Source organism: Protomyctophum bolini, assembly GCF_963924005.1.
Source record: "Protomyctophum bolini genome assembly, chromosome: 8".
NCBI classification, from domain to species: Eukaryota; Metazoa; Chordata; class Actinopteri; order Myctophiformes; family Myctophidae; genus Protomyctophum; species Protomyctophum bolini.
The window spans coordinates 30,834,215-30,845,269 of NC_137869.1; the positions used below are offsets into that span (position 1 = coordinate 30,834,215).

Consider the following 11,055-nt stretch of genomic DNA (forward strand, 5'->3'; position numbering starts at 1 on the left):
CACAAGCTTTTTCCTTTCACCAGGCAGGACTGGGCAAGAGACTTTGATGACTGGAAGTTATTTTCCAACGGGTTTGCCTCATTTCACCCTTGCCTTAGATTTATGACACCACACTGTGGTGACCACAGCATTCAGATGTACTCACCCACACAGCCCACTCTGGTGGGGTTGAGCTCAAAGTCACCCGGACACTGGCACACATAGCTCCCCGGGGTGTTCATGCACAGCCCGTTAATGCAGTTCACTGGGTCTGCACACTCGTTGATGTCTGCAACACGTAATGACACACGGCAATTTAACAACGCACATTAACTAGACTTAATGAGTCCATATTCTGAGGTTAAAGAGAAAGGAACAAATCTGACATAATATAGGCTATATCATCAATTATTTACTGTACATGAATGATCTTGTTTATCCCACTGAGTGCTGAGTGTGCACTGTGCACATTAAGGTGATGTGTAGAGAGGTTAAGAGTTGAAGGAAATAAACTAAAGGCTAATGTAGATCATAATGGGGTACTTATTTATAAATGAAATGGTTGACATTTTGCAATATAAATGCATCATAGCTAGCCGTGACACTAAAGGACTTACCTAAATACATTTACAAGCTGGTTCAAGTTGGTAAATATTTCAACAACGACAATCCAGTCCAGTCTGCTATTCAACATTTATTATTAACTAGTTAAAAGCTACGCTACTAACTCTGGGACATTTTATCACTGTTCAAAGTATGAGTGTTTCTAATATTATTATGCATATCAAAGTCATTAAAAGTAAGTTTTAAGTTGTACTAACCAGTACAGTTTCCTCCACTTCGGTCCAGTTCGTAACCATCATCACACACACAGCGGAACATTCCTGGAAGGTTCTGGCATGTTCCAAACACGCAGATGTTTTGGAAGTTACACTCGTCGATGTCTACAGTAAAGGAGACAGTTAGCGAGAATATTAGTTACACCACTATGATGGGAAAGAGAGGAACGAGCAAAGAAGAAGCAATGGTGCAGAGCATACATGGTCAACATCACTTAATGTGGCCCTCAGGTTAATATCAGAATACTGATATATTATTGATTTGCTCATCAGTTTAATGAGTAGTATTACATTGTTATTTTCTTATGTGCAATGTATTTGTAGTTAGTTCATCAAGTTAACATAACTATAATTAGAGGCATTCGAAAGGCATTTGAAATTAAATAAAATTTTAACTTTTCAGGATTTCAATTAAAATAGCTGTAATAGCAAAAAAATAGCGGATCTACAAGCTCAAAATGTGTCACAGTAACATACACATTTCAGGATTTCAGGTATCTGGAGAACACAGATTGCATCAGACATGATCAATAACATGGTGTCACAGTGTGTTTACTGTACCTTGGCAGGCCTTGCTGTCTTCTGTAGGAGTGAAGCCCATCTCACACTCGCAGCGGTACCCGCCCGGAGCATTCAGACAATGGCCATTCTCACACAGGTTCACATTGTCTGCACACTCGTCCATATCTGAAATGGAATGTGCAGCGAGTGTGAATTCAGTGCATTTGATAAAATATCTGTGCATGGTGCTGTGAATTGTTAACATGAAACATTTAGTGTTAATCAGCGTTTCAACACTGTTTGCAAGGACAGTGTTTGTCTCATACCTGAGCAGGAGTAACCATCTCCATTGAAGCCCTCTTTACAGGTACAGCGATAAGATCCAGGTGTGTTGACACAGTCTGCATTCAGGTTGCAGTTGTGGTCCTCTGCAGAGCACTCATCCTGGTCTACAGAGAGATAGAGAGAGACAGACAGACAGAGAGAGACAGAGACAGAGAGAGACAGAGACAGAGAGAGACAGAGACAGAGACAGAAAGAGACAGAGAATGTCATAAAATGAGGGTCCCTTTGGCTCAGTTTCGACACACTAGTACTCTTCTGAGTTGAATTAATACTGAGGATTTTACTGTGTAGGGGTAGAATTCTTCACGATATTATACAGTATATGGACCCCAGTTACAGTAACTGCAATGAATAATGTGGAGATGCCCTGTACTTACCCACACACTTGATGCCATCTCCCACCCAGCCATCTCTACAGCGACACTTAAAGCTTCCGGGAATGTTGACACAGGCAGCGTGCATGTCACAGTTATGAGCCCCAATCTCACATTCATCAATATCTGAGGAGGGAATCAGACAATCACTGGATGAATAATTGCAAATGTTGCATTAATGCAATGGATCAGCACTTTTAGCGAACCTTTAAGTGAGATGTTCATTCAAAAGGAGAATGAGTCAAATAAAACAGATAAAACTTGACTTCTAAAATGAATTACTGTGCAGTGTGTATGTGTAGTGTGTAGACGCAGCCTGTGTGTGGACATGCTCACACACAATCGTATATAAGTTAACCCCCCTCACTTAGCTAACTGTACCTCGATATTTGAACAAATCATACCAAGCACACTGGCCCGTGCATAAATGTGCATACACATAGAGCTACATGTAAATTGATATTTATACATTCATACAGCACAGTATGTATACTGTACATGGATAGTATTTAGAAATACGAAACATACACACAGCAGCTTCAAGCACCTCAATGTGTGCTATGGTTAATTTACATACTTTTTAAATTTTTCTTACTATTTTTTAGTATTTCTTGGTATTGTAATTCTCGCCGCTGCAATGGTGTGGAACCAAAACCAAAGAATGTTACTCTTGTGTGCTTGCATATAAGTTGTAATAATAACAATGTTGAATATGGAATCTAAATGTAAATGTAAGGTTTGATATGAGTCAAGTTTAACGATCCTTAACTGAAATACTGAAATAAGAGAATTGTTCAAATCACCAATGGAGCAGAGTATAAGCCCTTCTTAACATTGTACTTCATGTACTTCAGTTTTCCTTTGTTTAAGAGTTTTCCATAAATAAATAATCTTCAGAGCCTGTACCGTATGCATGGGTGAACAGTTGGCAGAGATGTGGGCACATCATGACCCTGTACCGTATGCATGAATGAACCCTCAGTTGGCAGAGATGTGGGCACGTCATGGCCCAAAGTTCTCCATCACAAACCTGCCCTTGGTGTTTGACTTGTGTGTGTGCAGCTTGTACCTGTACAGCCCGTGGAGCCCTTCTTGACAAAGTATCCCAGCTGACAGTGGCAGATGAAGGAGCCCTTGGTGTTCTCGCAGTCACCGTGGAGACAGATGTTTGGGTTCAAGTCACACTCGTTCACATCTGACGGGACAGACACAGACATTATTATTCCATTGTTCTTGGCCTTGGACAACTGGACTAACGGAGAACAATTCTGACAGAGCAAGCCACTGCTCAGGTTAATAGATCATCATCGCTGTCGGGTGAAAACCTTGTATGTCCATTTGAAATGGAAGAAAATAACCTGTGTTCCAATGGGTCCATTCCAATTGTTGCCACGACAGCGACGATATGACAGAGATACAAATGAAAATAAAGAAAAGAAGGAAAAACTATGGGGAGAGTAAGACATCTCTAGCTCTTCTACACTCTTGCTTTTAATTGATCTTTTAATTTTTTTGTTATTTATGTCCTCAATGTATTGCATTACTGCTCTTGTTTTTTAATGTTTATGCCTTGCTTTTCTTTTCTTTTTTTCCTCCATTGCTCTGTAAAGCACTTTGAGCTGCATTTCATGAAAGGTGCTATACATATAAAGTTTTATTATTATTATTATTATTGTGACTCCTGGGTAAAGAAGCATTTTTCTCTCACCAATACAGGTCCTCATGTCCATGGAAGCCATGAAGCCATCATAACAGAGGCAGCGGTATTCTCCGGGAATGTTGGTGCACTGGCCTCCATCACAGATGTCTGGGCTCTCCTCGCACTCGTCGATATCTGATCAATAGACGGCAGGGATAGAACTGATTGCACTGCATGTTGTCACTTTTTATACTAGGCTACATATTTATGTCGGAGATATTTCCTGGATAGATTATGTGAATAATAATATACTGTTCATGAACATCCACATTCCCTGTGTTTCATTACCTGCACAGGTCCTGAGGTCAGGCATGAGAGCGTAGCCTTCGCTACAGCTGCACTCATAACTGCCGTCTGAGTTGGTACAGTGGGTGTCACAACCTCCGTTCATAATGGTACATTCATCAATATCTGCAACGAGAGGTCACACTTACATGGTTAGGTTCAGTTCAAATTTAACTTAAATGTAACATCTTTACTCATAGTCACGTGCGTCATACAATAAATAGAGAAGCAAAACAAAGTAGCCTATAGCATAATACATTACTGCAGATTAGAACATTAAGTACGTGGGATACAAGTACTGATGTATTGAATAGATCGACGTGCAACAGGTGTGCAGTCAGTCACACCCAGTGAATCGACCTCCCCCAACCCTTTAACCCATTTTGGGCGGGAACCCGTTTTGGTGTTAGCATTACGCTATGCTTTAGCTATTTAAAAATAGCAGATCTACAAGCTCATAGCGCGCCACCGAGTGTCGCGCTACGAGCTTATAGGTCTGCTATTTTTGAAAAATCAAAGAACGACTGACATAGAAACAGCTTTTTCAGAAAACTGTCATTTTCAAACAGACATTTTTAGAATCTGATCTCAGGTCAGAATGGGTCAAAGTAATGTTTAGAGTATGCAGACTTCCACTCACCAACACAGCCCTGGCGGTCCGGCGTGGCCTGGTAACCCGTGTCACACGAGCACTGGTAGGTTCCCACCACGTTGACGCAGTGGCCATATTTACACAGGTTGGCGCTCAGCTGACACTCGTTCACATCTGCACCAACAGATAAACCATCAGAACGGCCATTCGGGAAGTACAGTAGACATTATGCCATGTGTGATGTACTGTACAACTGGTTCGGAAATATATGGTTGCTTTCAATTACTTGATCATAAATATTATTATCATTGCTGGTCCCAAGACGCAGAGAAAATACCATATACAATTTCTCAGTTGTTGACAGCAGTGGTAGTTTTTCAACCGGATTGCCACATAATAATTGTTGTTATTATTATAACAGTTGTTGTTCAGTTGTTGTACATTTGCCAAGTACATGTCCACATACAGTACCTGGAATATGCCCTCTGCATTTACCCATCCTACAGGAACTATTAGGAGCTTGTGGTTGCAATTAATGCAGTGGTTAGGATCAGTCTTTTAACTCAAGGACACCTCGACACTCAGCCTGGGGGGGCGATGGAACCGGGGACCTTCCGATTCCCAGACGTCCGCTCTACCTCCTGAGCCACACGCTACCCATATGAGCTAAGGATGATGTATTGCACCTGTGTGTGTGTGTGTGTGTGTGTGTGTGTGTGTGTGTGTGTGTGTGTGTGTGTGTGTGTGTGTGTGTGTGTGTGCGTGTGTGAGTGTGAATGTGTGTGTCTGTGTTTTATTGTACTTTTACTAGTGATGTATGACACCCACCTTCACAAACGGAACCATCAGTGCTGAGTGCGTGTCCAGGGGGACATTCACAGTCGTAACTCCCGTCATTATTCAGGCATGTTCCTCCACGACACAACAGGGGGTTCCTCTCACACTCATCAATGTCTGCCAGGATACAGGAAGAGAGGGATGACCCAAATGACCCAAAGACAGAAGAGAAAAATAGAATGGAGGAAAGAAGGGAGGGGGGGGGGGTGTACAGTACGGAGACATTTAGGCAATCCTTTGGACTGTGATTAGACAGTTCTGTGTTTTTGTGCACATGGATGATCCTGTTCAAGTGTCTGTGTCCGTGTGCATGCGAGTGACGGTGTGAGTGAATGTAAGAGATTGTGTGTTCCTGTGTGTGTATGTGTGTATGTGCGTGCGTGAAGTTGCATCAGTGCACGTGTCCTGCCAGCTCACCCATGCAGTTCTTCATCATCATGAAACCGCTCTCATAGCCCTCGAAGCACTCGCACTCAAAGCTTCCAGGTGTGTTGACACAGGTACCGTGTCCACACAGGTCCGGGGAGATACGACACTCATCGATGTCTGGTGATCACAGGAAACACAATGCATCATTACACCGTTATGTCAAAATATAGAAATAGAGGGGACTTGAACTGAATTCAGCAGTCAAGCATGGAATCTAAGGAGTTCTTATTTGTGTTATTTCCCCTCTGTCCGTCCATACCTGTGCAGTTCCTCTCCTCAGCAGTGAGAGCGAAGCCGTTATAGCAGCGGCACTTGAAGCTGCCGATGGTGTTCCGGCAAGTTCCGTGACTGCACAGGCCGTTGAACACCTTACACTCGTTCACATCTAAGAGAAGGAATACGTACAGTGTTACCAATAAGCTCAAAATATTATATACCGTACAGTACACAGTGAGACACAGCACAAACACAACACCTAGAATACTTTACACTCTTAGCATCTGGGGTAGGACATGAAAATGATGGATTGGTGCTTTAATGTTTAATCTAACGTGTTTAATAAGTACACGTAATGCTCAGACGGATGAGTAACGCTAATGCCTCTTGCCTTTGTAGAAGGGTCGGCCAGTCAGTATGTCCCCTCGGTTGGCGAAGCCGGGTCCTCTGGGACAGATGGCCCTGTACTCTGCTGTGTCTGGTTTGGGACACTCCTCACAGTCGATACCCCACGCAGCGCCCACGGAACAGCAGCACATGTCCACGCGGTAGCGGCCTGGCAGAGGCGCGCCACATTCATCCTCATGCCACTTCATGAAGCACTGCTCGCTACGCACATCTAGTGAGGAAGAGGTCAGGGGGTAAGATGTATGACAGTATGAAAGTAAGTACATGAATAATTACAGATTTAAAGGGTGAATTTAGTCTAAAAATGTGTCATTTGAGTTATATACTGTATAGACATATTAGTGTTAATTTATCCCTTTGTAACTCTGTGAGTAAAATGAACACTCCTTATAGATCCTTATCCATATAGATTTATAGGTACAGTATATCATAATGTACTGAGATGATATGGAAGTTGTCTCTTTACCATTGTTGCCAAGACACAGATACATTTGTGATTAAACGTATTACACAGATTCTTTTTACTTTTTTCTAGCATGAGCTCAGGTTGTGTCCTCTACTTGCCTACACAGGTGCGTCCGCTGCCGTCCAAGGTGAGGCCCTCAGCACACTCACAGCGGAAGGAGCCCTGGGAGTTCACACAGCGGCCATTGGTACACACTCCGGGGAACACCTCACACTCATTAATATCTACAGGGCGGAGGACATTTGTTAGGTGACACGGTGACATGGTGACACTGTAACACACATGCACGCACACACGCACGCACGCACGCACGCACGCACACACACACACACACACACACACACACACACACACACACACACACACACGCTGAAGGATATTAAAAGGACAAAAGAAAGAAACAAATATGAATTAATGGGCCTTGGCATTGGGTGTATAGTACACCACAGGGATGTATGGGTCTGTCACGGCTGATTGCACCGCTTGTGTGCTCTCATGTCACAACTTTCACAAGGCCAACTTACCTTCACAGATGAGACCTTTCATACGAGCAAATCCCCGGGAGCAGGCCGTGTCTGGGGAGAGACAGAAAGAGAAACCTATGTTGATTAATGTGTCTGTACTGCCTTTATGGAGGTTGCTGCGTTTAGTGTGTACATACAGTAAGTAGTGTGCATGTTGTGCAATTTTTATGAGACCAAGCACTGACCGATCTCGCAGCGTTCACAGGGGCTGCCCCAGGCGGCTCCCAGTGTGGAGCAACACTCAGACTTCAGCGTGGCTCCGTTGATATTGACCTCACAACGGCCATCTTGGATGTTGAGCCAGCAAGTACCCTTCATGCTGTCTGTAGAGGGCAAACAGAGGGCGGCAAGGAGAGGTAGATTAGGCAGGGAGAGATCGAGGAGAAAGGGAGATGGATAGGACGCGGGAAAGGTAGAGGATTTTACCACATAACAACATAGCGCCCACTATGCAAACCTTCCATGGCACAATAATGATCGGGTTGTGGCGGTTGGGATGAGTAACGGCCACGCATCACTGAGTTTAATCCTGTGCTATTGGGTAATAAATGGACTGAGTAAGTGTATAGTCATAACACTGACACCATTTCTCCTAAACCACAGGCCCACCCAGAGAACAAGACCGCAATTTACTCTCCATTTTTTCCCACCTCCTGAGTGATGAGCTTCTAAAATAAAAACAGAATTGAGCAAAACCAGAGGGATGTCTTGGCCTCCGAAAGCAGCCAACTCATACATTACTGTATGTATTAAGTATTTATTCACTGAGTCATACGCCATTCCAGTTACAATAACATCTGCATTCTATATTAGCATTTAGCTGTCTCTCTGAATGGTTCCCCAAAACTGACAAGACTCCAACGAAAGTTACATTTTTGTAGTCTCCAGAGTCAGACAAAAGAAGGAGAAAAACAATCCTTAAGCTAATTTATACTGCATGTCATTTTCAATCTTTGGTTTGAACTTTGAATCTTCTGTGTAAAGTAAAACAATGCTTGTGTTATTCAAGGCTGTGTGCATGCATGTATCCCTAATAAATCATCCTTGCACATCAGCGTGCCTAACATCTGACGACACCAATGTCCCCGGATGGCTTCTCTAAAGCTCAGGGGTTTATTTACAAGCTGAAGAATGAACTTTGATTAGAATGGTCTTTGAATTAGACTAAAACAACATCTGCCACAGGTCTGTCACGTATTCCCTCCAGCGGCCACCTCCAGCCCAGGAAAACTACTCTTTGGGACCACGCAGTGCTGTTTTCTTTGCTGAATTAGTCTCAGGCATTTGGGAGGGCGTGCCCGGTGGTGTCAGGTCTTACCCACGCAGATGGTGTTGGTGGAGTCCAGCTTGCTACCGTGGGAACACTCGCAGTTGAAGGACCCAGCCACGTTGCGGCACACTCCGTTGACACAGGGGCTTGACTCACATTCATTGACATCTGTAATGTAAACGCATACCATAGTTCAGGGCCGGAAAGACAGAAACAGGGGTTGGAGGTTAAATGGGGCCATCCTCATCGTCATTTGTCAGTTAGAAAGACAGTAACGTTCTTTATCCTTGAGCCAAATGTTCACTGGATATACACTAGAGCACATCTGGTAGTAATGATAACTCAAACAGTGACCTTCACAGTTGGCAAAACATATGTGCATGGCTGGCGGCCCACGTGCCTGTAAGCACGTGCCAGGGTGTGTGTGTGTGTGTGTGTGTGTGTGTGTGTGTGTGTGTGTGTAATGCTCACCTTCACACGTCTCTGAGTCGGGTTTGAAAACAAAGCCGTTGGGACAGGAGCAGGTATAGGAGCCCGGAATGTTCCTGCAATAGCCGTTGTCACACAGCAGATGGTTCACCAAACACTCATTGATGTCTGCAGAACGGGGAAGGAGAAAGAAAGAAGTCTTTAATTATGGCCCTTTGTTTGTTTCATTACACGTCACACGAATGAAATGTCTTTGTAGTATGAAGGGAAGGACGTTTATAGAAATCCATGTAACACTTGGGCCTATACTTTGAGGGTGGTAAAATGGTCGTGCTAAGCCGATAACTATTTAGCACATTATTTCCTCAGGATTTCCCTGCAGGGCGCTGACAAAATATCCCACCAGTGTTAAGATTCCAAAGTGATTTTGATTTACTGGAGGTTGGGGCCGCTATACGTGGCCCTCACACTTACATTGTACCACCGATCCAACCAATATGTCTGAGTGATAGTGGCGGGTGGCGAGGCTTTGTCAGAGACTGAGTACCCATTGTACCTGTCTGTCTGTGTCCCTTTTGTGCCAATATGGAGATGTCTTTCTTTGTACCTGATGTGGTTGTATCAACAATATCGCAGCCACATCGGCAAACAAATACTTTCCAAGTACATTCCTCTATCCCTTTAATTGAAAAACCATGCAGACTGGGTAAGGTGCTCAGACCGAGTTGGTGAAATACACTTTAATAAAAGCTAGTGTTCCTTGTGGTGGTTTGTTCCTTTTCTTTAGTCAGACCTTTTTAGTCCTTGTACTGATTCTATTGCTCCATTTCTAGCTCATTCACCAGTTGTGCTGCCGAAAACATTAACTGCCCTCATACTACAGACCTCAGTGATTGTGCTGTGTTTCACCTATGAACACGCTGCTACATTTATTTAAAATATGAACCATTAACATAGCAAGAAGATGAAAAACAAAACAAAACAAAACACATTCTCATTTAGAACACTTTAGAACGCTGAACATTCCCTGGCTGACTCACCTTCACAGTTCTTGCCACTGGAGTCAGACTCGTAACCAAAGTTACAGTTGCAGCGGTAGCTTCCTCTCAGGTTTTCACACACACCGTTTTGACAGATGTCGGGGTCCAAGCCACATTCATTGATATCTGACGGGAAATTGGTAAAAGAAAATAAATATTCAAATAATTCAATCATTATGAAATGTGAGTAAAAATACAATATACATTATGGCAACATTGTGGCCACATTCACCAGACTGTACAGAGAAATGTTCCTCACCTCTGCCGTCAGCTGTGATACCGATGCCACTGCTACACACCGCCTGGAACTCAGCTATAAGGATAAAGACACTATTATAATAGCATAAATGTGCTTAATTCTATTACCTACGAGTTATAATGAAGAATACATCATTAACCCCTTTTGGTGTTAGCATTACGGTATGCTTTAGCTATTTAAAAATAGCAGATCTACAAGCTCATAGCGCGCCACTGAGTGGCGCGCTACGAGCTTGTAGGTCTGCTATTTTTGAAAAATCGACATGAAACATAGAAACATAGCTTTTTCGGAAAACTGTCATTTTCAAACAGACATTTTTAGAATCTGATCTCAGGTCAGAATGGGTTAAACAGACTGCAATTCCGTCCAAGTTATTACCTGAGTTTCGGGCAGGGCACGGGTGACAAGGCTCTCCGAACCCATGTTCAGGATTGGCACAGCAACACTCTGACTTTGTCACTGCACCAGGGAACGGCCGTGAGCACGTGCCCATCTTTATAGCGCCGTAGCAGGTGGTCCTCATGTGCGTGTCTACACACACGCGCCCGTCCACATCGATGGCC

At 43.5% G+C, this 11,055-nt stretch overlaps 1 protein-coding gene across 1 annotated transcript in view; it reads right to left on the reverse strand.

The window, feature by feature from the left end:
* The window catches only part of fbn2b (fibrillin 2b), an 88,452-nt gene that overhangs the window by 22,640 nt on the left and 54,757 nt on the right, over positions 1-11,055 (reverse strand). Inside the window, exons 16-36 of the mRNA XM_080770357.1 lie at positions 10,871-11,055; positions 10,493-10,546; positions 10,234-10,359; positions 9,236-9,361; positions 8,813-8,932; positions 7,680-7,817; positions 7,495-7,545; positions 7,069-7,194; positions 6,488-6,715; positions 6,140-6,265; positions 5,869-5,997; positions 5,443-5,568; positions 4,663-4,788; positions 4,026-4,148; positions 3,747-3,872; positions 3,108-3,233; positions 2,042-2,164; positions 1,646-1,768; positions 1,380-1,505; positions 801-923; positions 146-268 (exon numbers count right to left, since the gene is read on the reverse strand). The exon at positions 10,871-11,055 is cut by the window's right edge and continues 91 nt beyond it. Coding sequence (XP_080626483.1) covers positions 146-268; positions 801-923; positions 1,380-1,505; positions 1,646-1,768; positions 2,042-2,164; positions 3,108-3,233; positions 3,747-3,872; positions 4,026-4,148; positions 4,663-4,788; positions 5,443-5,568; positions 5,869-5,997; positions 6,140-6,265; positions 6,488-6,715; positions 7,069-7,194; positions 7,495-7,545; positions 7,680-7,817; positions 8,813-8,932; positions 9,236-9,361; positions 10,234-10,359; positions 10,493-10,546; positions 10,871-11,055 — 2,654 coding nt within the window. The remainder of the gene's footprint in view (positions 1-145; positions 269-800; positions 924-1,379; positions 1,506-1,645; positions 1,769-2,041; positions 2,165-3,107; positions 3,234-3,746; positions 3,873-4,025; positions 4,149-4,662; positions 4,789-5,442; positions 5,569-5,868; positions 5,998-6,139; positions 6,266-6,487; positions 6,716-7,068; positions 7,195-7,494; positions 7,546-7,679; positions 7,818-8,812; positions 8,933-9,235; positions 9,362-10,233; positions 10,360-10,492; positions 10,547-10,870) is intronic.